The 18640-nt window shown below is 40.9% G+C and overlaps 2 protein-coding genes across 2 annotated transcripts in view; one reads left to right on the top strand and one right to left on the bottom strand.

Annotated features, from left to right (window-relative positions):
• Positions 1 to 8702: 8702 nt before the first annotated feature.
• cartl (cocaine- and amphetamine-regulated transcript-like) lies at positions 8703 to 11123 on the bottom strand. The gene is made up of 4 exons (XM_018763490.2): positions 10915 to 11123; positions 10520 to 10765; positions 9699 to 9770; positions 8703 to 9075 (listed from the first exon to the last, which is right to left on the bottom strand). The coding sequence occupies exons 2-4, from the start codon at positions 10673 to 10675 to the stop codon at positions 8968 to 8970; spliced, it is 336 nt and encodes a 111-aa protein (XP_018619006.1). The 5' UTR covers positions 10676 to 10765; positions 10915 to 11123; the 3' UTR covers positions 8703 to 8967.
• A 1385-nt stretch (positions 11124 to 12508) lies between these two features.
• iqgap1 (IQ motif containing GTPase activating protein 1) overlaps positions 12509 to 18640 on the top strand; it is a 28654-nt gene continuing 22522 nt past the window's right edge. Inside the window, exons 1-2 of the mRNA XM_018763741.2 lie at positions 12509 to 12758; positions 14802 to 14904. Of these exons, the coding sequence (XP_018619257.2) occupies positions 12713 to 12758; positions 14802 to 14904 (149 nt within the window). The 5' untranslated portion in view covers positions 12509 to 12712. The remainder of the gene's footprint in view (positions 12759 to 14801; positions 14905 to 18640) is intronic.

Here is an 18640-nt window from a genome sequence, read left to right as displayed (position 1 = left end):
TTGCTCCAGTAAAAGTACCCAGTTGTATAAAATGAGCAAATAATTGTATGTAGCTTAACATTGCAAGTTGCTTTGGATAAAAACATGAGATAAACACAATGAAACCAATACAGACAGTTCGGTGCATGTGCATTTTTGTATGGAAATCTGTTTAAATCTAATTTAACAGTTCTTCTCCAACCATATTCTGTATGAATGTGGTCACAGTTTTAACATTCATGTAGAGATTTTTTTTTTTTACAGAGGAAAGAAAAGAGCAGGTTATGAACGCAAAGACACATGCATTTGTGGTATTAAACTGTTATGCGCTGATTGTGTGCCCTACTGCCCTTTTTGCAGGAAATTCAACTGCTGAAATGTCACAGACCATTTTTAGCCATTTCCAAACTGCCATTCTGAATTCACCCCAGGTTTGTATTCACATGAGTCTCGTCTCAAGAGGCCAAGTTCCGGATGTAGACAGGTCTCCCAAAGGCTGAAAGCACTCTGGGGAATGAGACTGAGGACCAGTTATTACTCCTACCAACAAAATATACAAAGAGTAGTCTAAGGCAGTAGTTCTCTTCCAGGGGTGGATTACTTACGTTTCCAAAAGATGCTGTGGACCACCTACTATTCAAAACTCTACCCCTAGCCATAAAACAACCGACAAATAGTAAAATTCCCTAGCCTTTAATACACACATTTACATTGTTCAGTTTTGCAGCTCATCTCTATTATGTTTTTATGCAACTGAAACATTATTAGTCCGATATTTTCTAATTTATATACAGAATTCTAAAATAAAATTACTTGGCAGATCATCATATGTAAAAATCTGAAAAGATACCATCATCCTTTTATGTGACACAATATGAAAAATTTGCTGTGCTGCTTTGCCATATTTCTGTTTCTCTGGAGATTCTATGGTCCAAATATTTTACTTGACTCCAGGCAATTTGTTCCATTAAGTCTTTTCACCTCATGTTATCAGCTGACATTAGCCATTTATTTCTTGAAATAACAAATCTACAGGTTAATTGTTTTCCCCAAGGTAATTATAACATGATTAATTATTTACACTTTGTAAACAATGTCCACCGGAATATTTGTAATGACTCACACTACTCATTGATTTATTTCCTTCCTGTTAATGTACACAGTTATTATTAGAATACCTTATTTATGGGCAGTCCCACAAGAAAATCATTAGTGTAAGGGGAATTATTCAAACCACAAGGTCATCACTCCCTGGCTGTAATACCTTTTTCATGGTCTGTTCCATGTATTATCCTTTTTCACTCGTTTTTTTGAAATTAAAGCAAAAAAGTTGTACAGTATTGTTTTAAAAAAAACTTTGCTCATAGACATACTTTCAGCAATTAACACAGAAATGTCAACTTTCCAATTTAGCAATAGTGGAATAATGATGGAAGATAGGGCAAAGAGGATAGTGTAGTAAAATAAAGTTATAGAATGAGCAAGGTAAAGAAATAAATAAGGAAATCTAACAGAAAGGTTTGCCTTTTTGGAATGTAGCGTAAAGAAACAGAATTGGTTCCTTCTTCAAATGAAACAATTTTTTATTGAGAATGTTAAAATTTCAGAGGGGGCGCGGTGGCACAGTGGGTTGGACCACAGTCCTCCTCTCCGGTGGGTCTGGGGTTCGAGTCCCACTTCGGGTGTCTTGCGACGGACTGGTGTCCCGTCCTGGGTGTGTCCCCTCCCCTTACGCCCTGTGTTGCTGGGTTAGGCTCCGGTTCCCCACGACCCTATATGAAACAAGTGGTTCTGAAAATGTATGTATGTTAAAATTTCAAGAGACAGTAATTGATTCAGTAATTTGGGTGAAATTCAATTGTATAGCCTTGCAACAAGAAGGTGAAGGAGCCCTAGAAGGTACAGGAAAAGAAATCTACAGGAAGCAAAGGCCAAAAGCAGATTATCTGACCAGAATAGTTAAGTTGGCAGAGCGCATCATTGGGACCAACCTGCCCTCCCTCCAGGACCTGTACATGTCCCATGTAAGGAAATGGGCTGGGAAAATCGTAAGGGACCGCTCACAGTCTGTTCAGACTCCTTCCCTCTGGCAGGCGATACAGACTGATCAAAACAAGGACTACCAGACACCAAAACAGCTTTTTCCCGGCAGCCATAAAGATTCTAAACACCTTCCCATAACCTCAGTCTATACTGGTCTTTTTACTACTACTGTACCCTACTTTGTGCAACATCACACCCATGTTCAGTATGTTTCTATATATCTTTTGTGCATCATCATGTGCAATATGTTTCTTAGATCTTTTGTTCAACATCATATCCATGTGCAATATGTTCTTTATATCTTGTGAGTAACATCATACTACGTATGTGCAATATGTAGTAGACTCTGTACTACTACAGTCATTTCAATTATTTTTCCCTAAATCATACCCAGGTGCAATATGTTCTCTAACCAACTGACAATCACTGCACTATGATGTCACTTTATGTTACAGGCCGACGCGTACTGTTTTCTACGCTTGGTCATTTAGTTGTGTTATGTTTGCATGGTACTGTCTTTCTGCCATTTATTGTGTTCCGTCTGCGTTGTACTGTGTTTTTGTCTGCTGCATTGTTAACTGTCATGTGCTATCGGTAATCATGTTTGTATTAGTCTTAATGTCTAGTCCAGTATGTGTGTATGTAGCCTGTATGCGTGAATGTGCACTGTAGGTTTGCTCTAAACCGGAAACAAATTCCTTGTATCCTCAGGTATACTTGGCCAATAAAGCTGATTCTGATTCTGATTCTGATTAATACCTCTGAATATGTAGGTTACCTAATGGGTGTTTCACTCTGGGGATAGATACCTGATGCAAAACAGAGCAACACCCCAGAGACAAAAGAAGTGACATGGCAAGGGATACTGATGAAAAAAGGGCAAAGACCATAGTCAAATTCTCACCTGCAAACTACGAACTGTTCCGAGAAGAGAGGAAACATTTGCCAGCTAATAATGCTCATCTACTTTATGTCAAAAAATTAATCTGATGTCAAAAACAAATCCAAAGTACCCCCAGGTGCAACGCTAGCATTCTTACTACCTTTTGCAAACCATACAGCTGTCGACCAAGTCATGGAATATCAGAAAACAATGGGGTCTCTTAGGGATAATAAATGGGTTTATGCAACAACTGCTGTGACCTTTGCTGCAGGCTCATATCTACTGGCTGGCGCTAGAGTAGAGGGTGTGTGATTGTTCAATACATCTCCTATAGTGTGTGACATGTTTGCAAAGAGGGTGCGGAGGTACATAAACCACAACATTTAATCTGCAGAGAAAGATATGTTTCATTGTGGAGAACTGTGGAGGAAATGGACATGGAACGGGATGTTGGTGTAACAGAATACGACACTGATGTACCTGTACGTCTGGTGAAAGGTGAGACACAGAAACCGAGAGCCTGGCTGTAGGCACAAGCAAGTTCAGTAACTTTTTTTTTTTTGAGTTTTAAATCCCCCCTAGAGAGTAAACCAGTGCAATACACGACACTATTTATTTTCATAATTATATCTATTTATCACATCATATGTCTTACTCACATTCCCTTGCATTTGTATAGAACATACCTGTATATACACGTAATGTCTAGTGACTATTTTTTGTATATTGTGTACTTTATATTTTTTCTATTTTTTATCCTTTATTCACATATTCTATCTTCTCATCTGTGTCTTGTCACTGTCATTCTGTCTGTGCTGTGGAAGTTTCTGTCACCAAGACAAATTCCTCGTATGTGTGAACATACTTGGCAATAAAGCTCGTTCTGATTCTGATTCTTTAATGAATTAAATGGTACAGAATCTGGCACAGAAGGGCTCAGTAGAACTCCTGAATGAGACATACTGCAATAAGGCAAATGGTTATATCTTAGAAATTTTTGAGAAAGGCATTCTATATTGTCTGATTGCCAGACGAACATATAACAATAAAACACTCCGTAATACTGAAAAAGAAGTTTTGGAAGAAATTTGGGCATTCTCTGTCCAAAGTCACTGCTCATTAATTCAGAAAGTGCCCTCTAACGTTTAGGAATTATGGTGCATTGACCTCCTAGAGCCTGAAATGCCGTAGCCTTCGGTAGAAGCAGAGCTGCACGATCCCATTTACTTCTTTTTATGTACAGCTGTAAAACGTATTGTGACATATCGTGGTATCAAATAACATCTTATGGCAAAGCCTCTCTGGGATTCAAAACCAGGGCGCAGTCTAAGCAAAACCCAGAGCAAGACTAGTTAAACAGGAAACAAAAGCCACTAAAAGCCAGTGACCTTTAACAAGAACTTTTAATTTAACTGCAGCCAAAGCAGCAACATTACAGTCTGTCTTCATAAAGGGAGGATATTTTCCCCAAAAAATCCAGTTACATAACATTCGTTGTGATTCTCATTTCTGTAAAAAAGAATAATCTGATATATTAAATAGTTATATAATATATATAACAAGAATAATTTATATTTCACCACCTCTCTGTATATGACTTGATACCACTAATTGGGTTTGTATATCAATATTTAATATGTAATATGTTTTATCATTATATATACAGTAATTAGTCTATAAACAACACAGCTACAGGGCTATAACTATCTTTTATTTCAGGTACTATAATGTAGTTTTGTTCAGTGCTGTAGATGTAAGTCTTCAACTTCATTTTTATTTATAGTCACAGCAACTGAGGTGTCATAAAGATACATTGGACATAGAAGCAGGTATACAGGAAAAATTAAGGAAACTAAGGAAGAAAACTTCAAAAGCAGATTTGTCTTTATTAAATATGTACGTGCATACATGAATTTCACATTCATTTCATATCTATAGTAACATGGCCACAGTGTGGCAGTAATATCACACTGAAATCAGTGCTTACTGCTTCCTGAAATGGTTTCACATAAAGGAAAAAACTGAATTACCAATACATAGCCATCATCTGGTTAAAAAATCAAATCAAATTTCAAATTCTTGATTACTTATTGTATATTTAAGTAATTAAATTAAGTAGCAGTTTTTGATGCTTCTTAGTACTTCTTGCTGCTACACTACAAAACAGTTTACAGTTTACAACCCATGTGCTGTGAATTTATTGTCCTGTGTATTTATTGTTCTGTCCTGTGTATTTATTGTCCTGTACTCATCTCACATTGTTGTGTATTTGCACCTTATGTGGTCTTGCGTACTGTTCTGTGTTGCAGCGTGGTCCCGGAGAAGCGACATTTCGTTCCACTGTAACTGTGCTATATAGAGGAATGACAAAAAAAACCCACTTGACTTGACTTGACAATAAGAAAGTTGCTTGAGATCCAAGACTGTGCGTTTTAAGTGTATAAATACCAATATGGTATAGACACACACACACACAATGTATGTGAAAATATAAATAAATACATGTATTGCTCCAAATTTACAGTACATAATTGTCTGGAGTCTGATGTTTAAAGCTTGCATTTATTCCCATAAGTAAATCATTTTGGTTAGAAAATCGAAGCAAAATCTCACTCTTTAACTGATGTAACTAGGTTTGTTTACAGCATATTATTTTTTTCTTTTTGGGCCCTGAAAATGATTAATTGGTTTCATTAACAAAAACGTACCAGCCGTCATGAATTTATTGTTAGGGACATGCATTAATGAATATGAAGTGTCTGGCGAGTAAATTCCCACACTTTTTAAATCCTATCACTATTTTATATTTAGTAGAGCAAGACATTACAGAAAATTAATTTGATTTACTACGCTACATGCATTGTGGAGTACATTTTATCAGAAATATGAGGATCATCTGCACTTGTGGATTATGGAAATTTACCCTGTCAGTTTTATTTCTTGTGTATGGACACATGTGCTTTTGTAACACAAAATAGACTGTGTCAATATGCAATGTATACATTTTGAAAAATATGAATGGCGCAGAGCTTTAAAGGGTTAAAAACACCATAGAACAATTACTCTTTCCATTGAACAATGTGATTATTCAGATGAATAATTTATGTTTTTATTTAATATAATGAGCTGAGGAAAGGATAATTACACATTTTAAATAGAAAACATTTTAATTAGAAGATGATTAAGAGATATTTTGCAGAACGAGGACTGAATGGCTAATAGCTGCACTACCTAAATTACACAGTTTTTACAAATGCATATATACAGATTCAGGGCTGTGGTGGTGCAGTGGGTTGGACCGGGTCCTCCTCTCCAGTGGGTCTTGGGTTCAAGTCTCACTTGGGGTGCCTTGCGACAGAGTGGTGTCCTGTCCTGGGTGTGTCCCCTCCAGCCTTAAGCCCTGTGTTGCTGGGCGAGGCTTGGCTTAGCTCACTGCAACCCTGTTGGGGACAAGTGTCTTCACGCAATGTGTGTATATGCAGATCTACCATTTTTATGGGAAATCAAGCAAAGAAATTGTTTACTTTAAATGGACGAGACACACACACACGCACACAAATGTAATAGCAAAGAAGAAACTCAAGTAACTGGAATAATTTATTCCTCACGAGGACTCCAGACCTTACTCCACCGCTATCTGTGTGGACAGCTGAGGACCTTTCCGCACTACCCGCTGTGAAGCGGATAGCAGCAGATTTAATTTCTGCTGGGTTTTCCACTAATGAGCTGCTGTGCCTTGCGGGTCAAATTAAAAACTTCATCGGAGCATGCATTTCTTCCGGATGGAGGGCAGTGCAGAGCCATTACATTGATTTCTGCATTTTTAACAGGAGTAAGTTGCAGGCTGCCCTCGGAGACCAAGACAATTAGTTATATTCCACTTTCACGAATAGACTCATACTGTATCTATGTGAAGTACGTTTCAGTATTTCATATCTAGTGTGGTTACATGATTTTAGCATTTGGTATGAGTTTTTGTGAAAATTCCGTGCATTTGAAATAGACCCGTCGGTTGCATACAATGCGTTACTTTGCTTGTTTACACTTTCTGTTGCCCTTTTCATCACCGTTTATTAGCCGCTGTTAAGTTTACAGCTGAAGTTTCACATATTGCCTGATGTATTTTCTGCTGTTGACACTGACATCCACTCCACTTTCACACCTGCTCATCACTCTGTGTTCTTTTATTTCTCACCTGGAGCCCTTTGACACTGCAGAATGAAAATGCATATTCACTCCACCTTTTATTTTATCTTCTTTTATTTTTTTGATTGTCATAAACATTGAGAAAAAGCTGTTATTTTGTTTAGTACCGACTTGTAGGGTGCATTCGAACGTGCTGCTAGGACATGAACTGGTCTCGGCATTAGTCGTCCACACCTGTTGGTCTACAGCGGACTCTCCGCCGGGCAACAGGACGGCAGTTGATGCACCTGTGCAGACAGAGCTGCTGGAAAGCCCTAATACCCCATGACTGGATGGAGATGATGCCATATTGTGGTGGACAATCCCTTTGAGCACAGGTCAGCCTCTGCTGTGCGGAGAGGCAGAGGGGGATGACCGCTGAACGTGTACACAGCTGTGTGGGTACGCGTGTGTCCTGCTGCGATCATGTTTTTCCATCCACGAAAAACTGAGCAAAAGTATTGAGAGGAAGAAAATGGGTTTATCAGCTAACAGTAAGAATTGAAGAATTTAGAAAGTGACTTGGAGCAGCAAGTAGCAGAGTGATTAAAGCTGTTGCTTCTGGAATCAGAGGGGAAAAGTTCAAATCCCACCTCCTGCTTTTATATCCCTGTGCAAGGTACTTACCTGAACTGCTCCACTAAGTTACCCAGCTGTTTAAATGGGTGACTCAGTGTAAGCAGCTTAACATTGTAAATTGCTTTGGAGAAAAGTATCAGCAAATGCATAAATGTATGGTCATAAATAAATGTTAAATCATAAATGTTTTTATATATCAGCTGGTAGCTCCCAGGCTCTGGATTCAAATCTGGCTGAGTCCATGTTAAATTTGCACTTTTTTTGTTAACTTGGGTCCCCTCTGTGTGCACTGGTTTCCTCCTACAGTCCAAACCCATGTGTTTCGACTGAACCAGCAACCCTAAACTGCCCTTCATGTGTGCAATTACCTTTTCACGGACTTGCATCCCATCAAGGGAACACCCTGTCTCATGCCCTATGACACCAGCAGATAGGGTCCTGTCCACCATGACCTTGAACTGGACAAGCAGTTACTGCTAATACATGAATATATTAATCATTGTTTTTGGTCTCCCCAGCAGCTTGTTAATTCACCACTATTCATCAGTTTAGTTATTTACCCATATAAGGTTTATGAAGAGCATGAAATGTCAGTCAAATTATTTTCATATGATTGGCTCCATCCATTTCTTCAACTGATAATAATGTAAGGGCAGTTATTTCAGGTAGTATACAGGATATTATTTCCACAGGCTGTATAATACAAGCCTAAAATTAACTGTTCATGGTCTGGATTTATCTTCTCCTGAAGACTGACACCACATATCAGTGAATAAACAAGAGGCCATCTGCTGGAACCAAAAGCCTATTGTCTGCTCTAGGTCATGTGTCTCTGCTGTGACGCACACCTGGACCAGTAACGTCAATTTGGTTTAGATTCGAGGGAATACATAATAATATGGATTTTATGGATGAAAGATAAACTGCGCCAATCAAAAACATTCTCTGTACCAAATAAATTTTGTATCACACATATCACAAACAGTTCTGATATGAAAGTAAAGAGTCCAAAACAAAAGTGAGCTGAGGTTAATCATTTTAATTGGCTGTGTGTCTGTGCATTCACAATTAAATGAGTATTATGTTTAAATATTCTGTTTACCAGTAGTAACTAGTTGACAGATAATGAGAAATAACAAAGTAACGTAGCCCACCGGTAAGCTGTAGCATACACAACATGAATTACGATGAATGCATCTATACCCATTGCACAACCCTGGGTCGCAACCCTGCCAGGCCATGAGGTGTCTTAAGAGTGGCATGCAAACACTTGGTGTTCCCTGCTGCAATTCCAAAGACTATATGCACTTGAGGAGAAAAGAATTGCAGTGGCTTCCCCGTCCACAGTCGCAGAGCTTCCCAATGCGTGGCCCCAGTTTCACAGCACAGCGCTCACCCCTTCCGCACTGCGTGAGAGAGGAACACGGGGGTCTTTACTGCCGCGCAATATACAGTCTTCGTTGGTCTACAAAACACTGACACTTTGAATTTAGGCCCATTTTAAATGTGTCTGCCTAAAAGAGCCACATATAGATAAGTATTTGAAAGCAAGTCTGTTTGCTGTATTGACAAATGTAATTTGTATTAAATATTAAACTCTGCCTTGGCATATTATCAAAATTAAACAATATATCCTTTATCACTGTAAAGTTGTTAATTCACTGGCAGTTCATTGTTAACTTACATTTACATTTATCCATTTATCAGACACTTTTCTCCAAAGCGATGCACATCGCAGCAAAAATACAATTTGTGGATTACATTAAGAGAAAGAGACATGGCTGCAGACCTGTGATTCTTAAATAAACCTAGTTTGTTACTTTCCACTTGATGCACCGATGTTCATCGCTCGAGTAGGTGCATAAAACGCAGGATAGATGGATACTTTAAGTGGGCCTTAAACACATGTTTGAGTTAAACACAGACAGAGCGGCTCATATACTGTATAGTAACATCATGGACGAGCTTTAGGCGTTAACAGTAAAATTGCCTTAATTACATGCTGTGTTACCGTGCTTTACAGACTCACTGTTGGGATGCTCCCTCGCTTCTCCGGCACTCTGTTCTCGAACTTTCCCAGGATCTCCTCGAGGGCCTCGACCTGCAGCCACCGGGATGCGTCAGGACACCGGCATCATAACTCTCCTCCTTCTATTTGCCGCCACTGACCTTGACTTCTCGTAACATCGATTTTGTCAAGAACGCATGTAGTAAATAAAGGCACCGATGCACTTTTGGGCCTACATTTGTCTCCCCCACACGTCAATATTTTCATTTGCGCTGTTCAGAGTGACATTCAAGACATAGCCTAAGGAAATGCACTTTTCTTTGCATGGATTACACAATGCAATGCAAATACAGTATAACAGGGGAAGGTGAGTATAGCTCCAGTGAGTACTATTGCCGATACTTTGCGTTCTGCTGGCCAACACCTCAAAAGTTGTGTAACAGCATAATCCATATTACAAACACATGTAGTAGATCATGTACTGTATAGTACATGTATTACAGTACAGTATGCATTCGAATCCCATCACCCTTCTGCAAGGTATTTACCCTAAAAATTATACACTAAGGACCCAGCTGTATAACTGGGTACATCATTTAACACTCAGCCTTGTTGTGCAGAAACGCGTCACAAAATCAAATCAATGCAAAAACGCAACGTTTCGTTTGTCACGAACTTTTGTGTTGTAGCGAAAGATGCGTATAACTTACTGTAGTTAGAGTAAACTAGCATGAGTGTTAGCGCTGCCACTGGGAGTAATTTTAATTTACATGATCATGTACTCGCAGTGCAAGGAGTAGCTCAGACAAACTAAGTGACTTTGCGAAGGCCGGTCGAGTTACCAGCTCCGTCTCGGCCGACGAGCCCGTCTTCTTCCCTCCGAGCTCCTCGGCCGACGCGGACACCTCGTTCGACGTGTGACCGCGGCTCAGGACCGACAGCAGGGTGACACACAGCAAGGTCAGCAGCATGATCCCGGAGCCCCGCATGCACAGCATACTGCCCAAGCGTGTCTCCGTGGTTTGGGGGGGGTCGCTTCTCTAAGCGCTTCTCGGACACTTCTTCGCTAGCGGGCTGAGCTGCCCGGCCTCGCAGAGGTAAAGAGCGGGAGCGAAATGACCAAGTTAGCGGAGTGCTGTGTGGGTATAAAGCCGATCCCCCCCCACACCCACTGTCTTTCCCTTTTTTTTTTTTTTTTATATTATTAATGAACGCACCGGCCCCGCCCGCAACTCACCAACTGTCAGGACTCTTGTTAATGAGTCTCCTGTGAACACTGCGTGTCCAAGTACTGCATTAAAACGTGGTACCCTCTCTAACACTTCCAATTACACTTTCTCCCTATTCATTTTGACACGATAAGAGGTTATTCTCCGTATAAATTGAGTGCAAAGTTAGCTCAGTATGTAGAAGAACGCAGATAGGCTTTTTTGGGGTTTGTTCGCTAAATATGGAATATTGTGGTAGACAGCACCGCGAGTTTGGATGGGGGCGGGGGAACGCGGAGACAGCGTTTATGATGAACGATTTACTAAAACACCGAAGAAATAATGCTTTCGGTCCGAATACCCCGTTTCCTCCAAAAGCTGCACCTATAGCCAGCTTTGCCCACCTGCCTGGCACCCAGAGATTTCTTTTCTCAACATACCGCCCAATACGGTCACCCCATCATTTTCCCCTTAAGTGCCCCCAGTGGTTACACACGCTCATTTCACATTATCCCCCATAATGCAACTTATTTACACAAAACATCTTCCCCTCTAAATACCAGGTCGTTAGAGTATGTTTCAGGAGAGGGGACTGAAGGATCGGCGTGTTTCATTCGCAGCAGCACAGTCATGCAGGAAGACCCCTGGCCTTCAATGAGTTGAATGATATTTTGATCACAATTTACGTGGTTATTTACTAATAAACAAGTGAGACACCTTCGTCAAAGGGGCCTGTTCGTATTGGAATTGCTTCTTACTGGTCAATACAAAGTTCATTAGACCAGTTCTCTCCAATACTGACCAAAACACCTCTCTGGAGACCATCTGGAAAGCCTGACTCATTGTGCTACTCGCTTTTTTTCCCTAATCGATATTTTTTATTTCTTTTATTATGCCAATAATAACTAATCATCCAGTAATAATTCCTGTAATGGTGTGCAATTGTTTAATAACGTGCCAGATGTGAAGTCTGCAGGTGGTACAACTCTCGGCAAAGCAAAACAAAGACAAATGAGTGCAACATAAGTATACAGTATTTATAATTGAGCGTCAGTGCTCTAAGGTTCAGACTCAAGGATAGATACTTTTTAAACTTCGTTTCCACCGTAAGAAGCATGAACGGGTATTAGACAAAAATGTTTTAGGCTGTTCTATGCAGTGGCATTTATGCGCATTTAATTTACACTGTCTGTCTGAGCTTTACGCGCTTGACCCCAAGACGCTGCGGAAAAAAATATGCAAAAAAAAATTGAAGCACGTGAATAAGGCTTGCGAACGTACCACACGCTAAGTGAGCTAGCATCTCCCTCGGTGTAAGCCTATTATCATTATGTACGGAACCGCATCATTTATATTGCCATATATAATAATGTTTATAATATGAACCGGTTTAGATGTTTAACACTTTTTACAGTTTCTTATTTATTCCGGCAGTGTATTTTCCAATCATTACCAGTAACCTATTATTGTTAATAATAATAATAATAATAATAATAATAAAGGGATCGTGATAATGTGTTCCGAAGATGCCGGCAGGGGGCGCACAGGCCACGCTGCGCTGCAGTCCCGCGCGCGACTGGTGGGTGTTTCCTGATCGAGCGCGTTCTTCAGGGTTGAGAGAGAACGCGAACACACCCTGTGACATCAGTGAGCGACCAGGAGCAGAAAAAACACCCATCTTAGCAGACGCTGGAAGCATTTTCTCGGTCAAAAACGTTCTCCAGTCTTATTAGGAAAAAAAAAGAAACTTGAGCAAGAATACAAGAGAAGCTCCAAGTTGCAGAAAAAGTGGTATTTTGTGAGGCTCTGACTGGATCTTGTGTGAGAATGTCCACCTCAGACGAAGCAGACGGGTTCCGGCCGCGGTACGGCTGTAAGTAACGCCAAAAACCATTTTTTTCCCCTCACTTCTCCTCCGAGCACGTCTTACTAAGTTCGAGTGACACGGTTCAACAACTGCGCCGCAAAAAAAAAAAAAAAAAACACAGTTAAAAACACATTGAGCCCGTGTTTGTCTTCCGTCCAGTGGTGTTCAGAGTGAGTCCCGAAGAAATATTTTCGGAAAGTTTGCCTTCTTTGCATGGTGGCGAGTGGCGCGTGGAGACCCGCACAGTTACACTTCCGTGTTCCACACCCATGACCTGCAGAGCCCCGCAAACCTCGCACCCGCGGTGAAATTTCCCGGCATACAGCAGGGGGCTCTTCCACCTCATCTGTAAAACCGTAGTAAAAGTGTGGGAGAGTCACCCTTCCTTCCCTGTGTGGCACCCCGCGGCCCTGAGAGAGTGTGAACCGAGAAAATGCCTCGTGCGTGTGCGCGCGCGCTGGGCTATGACGGTGCAGTGCTGCAAGATGAGCTGCACGACGATGACCAGCACAGCTTTCATGCCGTACCATGGCATGGCATGGTCATAATTTATTACTGACTGTAGCAAAGGTCTACGATGTGGTGCTTGTGCACGGTAAGGGTCCCAGGCATGTACTGTGGTGATGTGCTGAAAGCCCCCAGTGTTCCAGGGGTCCAGGTATGCGGTCACACATTGCTTTTTCCCCCCACTATTTGTGCCCATACAGTTCTGCATGTTTTAGCTGCTGTAAGGCTTAATTTAGGGACTATTGTGTGTGTGTGTGTGTGTGTGTGTGTATAGGTTCTTCTCGTCTTATTTCCCTAATGGTTTTCAGGCTCCATCCAGGTTGGAAGTGCAGCGGTAATGATTTGCTTTTTATCTGGAGATGGGAGCAGTGTTTTTGTCGCTGTGCTTCAGCCACAGCCCAGGGTGGAAATTCAGCTGTAGACCTGTAGTGACTGTATCTCAGCCTTTTTTTTTTTTTTTTTTTTTTAGGCATTTGCACATCAACAGTTTTGTTACATATTTTTGGCTTTCAGATTTGGCTTCACTACAGTTCTTCCACATGTCAGTATTAACCTTCATTTAGCTGATGGATTTGTTCACACTCACTTACAGTGCAAGTCCACTTTGCAATGATTTACCCATTTTATGCAGTAGGATTTTTTTACTGTTTTAATTCATGGCAAATACAGTCAAATGTACTACAGCAGGAGGAAGACTGAGCACCTTCAGACTGAAAGGCAGTAACTCTTAAAATCCACTCTACAGCCTGCCCTATTTTTCCCCATTTCTGCCTTCTTAAATGCCAAAATGACACAGGGAGACAGTAGACTGGTCATAATGTATTTCATTTAAAATTTTTCACTAGGAAGTTAATTTGTGAGCAAGATCTTATTTCTCAATCATTAACCTGTTACTTGCAGAAGAGGTTTATGAACATTACAAGTTATAAGCTTGCATCCTTGTTTCTTTTATTAGTGGTATGAGTACAAATATTAAGACTTTCTCATCTTCAATATTAAATCCCACTTTAGTTGCTCACATTTGATGTAAATATTTCTGTATTTGTTTCTACTTGATTTCAAGCTTTTATATAACAGCAACAATTCTCTTCCTCAATTAGATCATTGAGGCACACTTTTCCTGAATTATGTTGAATATAAAAGGCCAGTAAACACCCTGCAAGCTTTCAGTAGGCCCCTGTAAATCACTTCCATTCATGGAACATGGAGCAAAAGCCAGTTTTTGTAATTGGGGAAAAAGGTGCGTGTCTGTTTTATGTGCTGCAATTCAACAGCAGTTGTGAACACTTCTGGGCAACTGGCTCAAAATTAGGAAGTTAGACAATGCTGCAACAAAGGTGGAAGCAGCCCAGAGGTCCTCACTTTGTATAATAGTAAATCCATCACTTAACATTTTACCATGGCAACATTATCTCACTCCTCTGGCTTTGCAGGGTGGGAGTTTGGTTGGTGTGGGATCTAGTCTGTTAGTATGCTTGCATGGTGGACTCATCTTGAGCAGTTTGTTGATGGCACTTACCCTGTGTTCTGTGGTCCCCCCAGCGGTTTTGGATGGAGTGGAGCGTCTCACTGCAGAAGAGATGGATGAACGGCGACAACAAAACATGGCGTATGAGTACCTCTGCCACCTAGAGGAGGCCAAGCGGTAAGTGTTACAACCCTGAGTTGATGTGCTAAAGTACCAACTTCTAAAATATCATTAAACACTTCTGCTTAGTTATACTCTCATTTATAGTCATTCAGACCCCTGCCCAACCTTCCAGCCACCTGAACCTGCTAGTCCACACTTTGGTGGCCATTGCAGTGCCGTGTGTAACAGTTACCACTTCTTAGGAATTGTTTTGCTCTGTGGTTGTCCCCCCCCCCCCTTTAGGAATCACACAACAGTTACATAGGATTTTATCATCATTTACATGCATTTGAGTGTGACTATTTCCCATTTGCTATGAACACCTTGCATCGATGAGAAAAAGACTGTGTAATGAATACATGCGTTTTCAATTGAAGCAAAATAGTTTAGATAAAGGGAGGGGCTGAGTTTGCTCTGCAGCCACGTGTTTGGTGCAGACAGTCATCTAGGAGCCTAAACTAGCTGTTGGCAATGATTTCTTGAAAATAGATGGTTTTACCTGCTGTATCCCACATATTGAAATGCTATCTTTGTCAGTTATTTCTTGAGTAAAGGGGTCCTTTTCCTGATAGGCTGGTATGTGTGGCATTTCTCTGTACATATGCACTTTAATGTTCACTGGAAGTAATGTATTTCTATATTGAATTCCTCTACAGTGCAAACATTTCAAAAGTATTTTTAAACATTTTTTCACCTGAAAAAGGCAAGTTGTCTTACTAGGTTTCACTGTTCATTTGTCTCATTTTCTTCTTTAAGATCATTATTTCAGTTTAGTGTTTGTCTTTTCTGTTGTCACATTCTTCCATGTGAATTATCTCTCCTCTGGCATTGACAGTATATGGGTTTTTCAGATTGATGTTGAAGGGCTTTCCTGAATGAGGCAATTAAACCACAGTTTCCTGTTTCTAGCTTGATGGAAATGTAGTTCTACAGTTGGAACACACTTGGTGCTGTTCTGTTTAAAAAGTGTACATAGACCATATTCATTTCATGCATTCAGATCTTTTTCTGTGCATAAATGTAGACTATTACTGCATACACTTCCTTCTGTCATGTGCTCCACTATGGGCTTAGACGCTCAGAAAGGAGTCAAGCAGGAAGTGAGTCAGACCGTGTTGATCTCAGTATCTCCCACTGTTGCTGTAGAAATACCAGATTGCCATGGCAATGGGTTCCGGTGTGTGTGTGTGTGTGCGCGCGCGCGCGTGCGTGCACTTGTGTGTGTGCGTGCGCGTGTTAGGGGCTCTGAAATCAGTCACCTGTATTTGCTGTTGCACAGGAAAACTTTATTTGGGGTCTCGCTCTCAGAGACCACGCACTCTGCTGACTTCTTGCTGGGAAGCCGCAAAACTTGCATTTCAATCTTGTCCTCATGGTTCTCTTGTTTCTTAATGTATATCTAGGGCTTCCACAGTACACTCTGAGTGTGTAGACTCTAGGTATAGAAATGATAAACAAGAAAGCTAGCTAGTATCAGGAAAAAGTATGTCTTGGTAAAACCAAAGTGTTGCATGGCATTGCTACTGCATTGTTGCTGAGTTTAAAAAATAACCTGGTAGAATGCATTTTGTGCTTGGTCCTATGTTAGTATGACTGACATACTCTCCACCAGTGCATCAAAAAGTTGTACATACGTACCCAATAATGGCTGCCCCTTTAAAGAAAAAACCGTGGCATTTTGCATTTTCACGTCCACAAGCCCAGTCAGGTGCTCACTGCGGTTTGTCTCAGCCATGTTTCATGTGCAGGCGCCACAGGCTGCAGCAGGAGCACTGACGTACACACAGTCAACCCGGGCCTCTAGCTCCTCTGTCAGCCATATTCTGCGATGAAATGCAAACCAGTGTGCGATATCTTGGCCAATTTCCATTATTAGAGATACGTCAAAGGCAGTTCCTTTTTATTTGCCAAACATTTTCGTGGTATCAGAAGAACTGAAGGGAACATTTGACTACTGAACATTTGGGTGTTCCTCTGCTCTGAGGGTTGCTTCAGTCTTTCTGGCTCTCTCTCGTGTTCTCGACATTAGACATGTTGAAACACGACTGTGCGCATGTCGAGTGGGACCATTTCATTTTTTGTTTGTATAAATTGTTTTAAATTTTTTGCTTAACCCATATTAATCAAATAAGACTGGTAATGCTGTAGTTCTGATCCCGCCCAGCCTGTCTACTGGCTTTACCTAAAGGTTTCCAGAGACTCCATGTCCATCCTGTGCTAATTTGGATGCTCTTGGCTGCTCACTGAGTCTCCATCTTTCTCTCTGCGTGTATTGTCCTTTAACTGTTCTCCTAGTGCTCAGTATGAGCTGCTCTCATCTGGGGCGTTTGCTGTCTGCTCCTTCTCAGCTGTCTAACAGCCATTATTAAGAGCCATTATCCCATTTACTAAACTGCAGAGTATCATCCAGCTGCAGAGCTGACAGTGTATGCCCTAGGATAAATGGCATGCCTAGAAACCCACATATGACCGAGTGCAGAAAACAATGGATAAATTCTGATTATGCTGTTGTCAGGATTAGGGTTCTGGTCTTGCAACAACTTGTCACATGTGTGATAAGTAAAAAAAACACTTGGAACAATCCTTGCATGAAGAGGATGACTTTTTTTTTTTTTTGGCAGGCATACACCAATCACAATCGTAGTCATAGCACAAGGCAACCAGAGCCATTTCTGACATCTGGATTCCCTCTTCTTTGGGGGGGAACATCTTATGTAATGGCACAAACATTTTGAAGATGCGATTTGCCTTGTACCTGTACACTCCTGTTTTGCTAGAAGTGCACCTGCAAGGAATCTAAAGTACTTCAGTTATTCTGCATGAGTGAGGGCAGAATGTGAGCTGGAAGAAGTGGAGCGCATTCCTGCTGCAAGGCACAGAGCCAGTTGTCCATTGGACTGTATGGCATGGTTGCGGGCCTGGTCAGGTGTCACTGGTATGTCGTAGTATGTGCCAAAAGAAAAGTGTGAGTGAATCCTTGCTGTGTGCGTGTTTCCAGGCATCTGTGGATGGGAAAATATGTGGATGAATAGATTTCTGTGAAAACTGCAAGTTCCATTACTTTGAGCCACATGCTTTCTCCTTGTAGCCATTTCTGTGATAAAACATTCAGGGGCAATAGAGCTTTACAGCAGTTACAGCAAGGTAGGCCTGAGTTTCAGCATGGTTTAACACCATTGGGCCACAATAACCCAGAAGTAGGTAATTAATGTTGTAAATCAGAAAGCTTATGTCTTACTGCTCTTTTTTTAACCCCCAGGATGAAGGAGTACAAGGTAGTTCTGCTTATTGGAACAGTCATTTTCATTTAATTTAGTTTTGAAGTGAGGATTGGGGAGATAAGGCAGTAGCAAGCATTGCCTACAACGCTGACACTTTTTAGACCTTGGGCAGGAGATAAGGTTGTAAGTAGCACACTGAGGTTTCCAGTTCTGTTGGTTTGTGGACTCCTTCATCTTGCCCTCTTCACGTTCCAGCCAGGTTCCAGAGAAGGCTCTGTTGGTCTACCAGTCAAAGAAGGCTTTGTAAAATTGTTGGTTGCAGACTAGAAAGCCAGAATACATCTGTGTGCTGCTCTTAGGTGAATTTTGATTTAATTAATTTATTTTTTTGTGGTACTTTACAATATTACAGGTAATTCTACGTGATCTGTGCTGGCCATGCTCCAATGAATAACTGTGGTTTCATTTATTGCTCATTAAATATTTGGTATTTTGACAACTGCAATGGCAATGCTGTGACTCTGAAAGGG

Source organism: Scleropages formosus, chromosome 11 (genome assembly GCF_900964775.1).
Source record: "Scleropages formosus chromosome 11, fSclFor1.1, whole genome shotgun sequence".
Taxonomy (NCBI): domain Eukaryota; kingdom Metazoa; phylum Chordata; class Actinopteri; order Osteoglossiformes; family Osteoglossidae; genus Scleropages; species Scleropages formosus.
The sequence above is the reverse complement of the archived record's forward strand: the minus strand, read 5'-3'. Positions and strand labels throughout refer to the sequence as shown.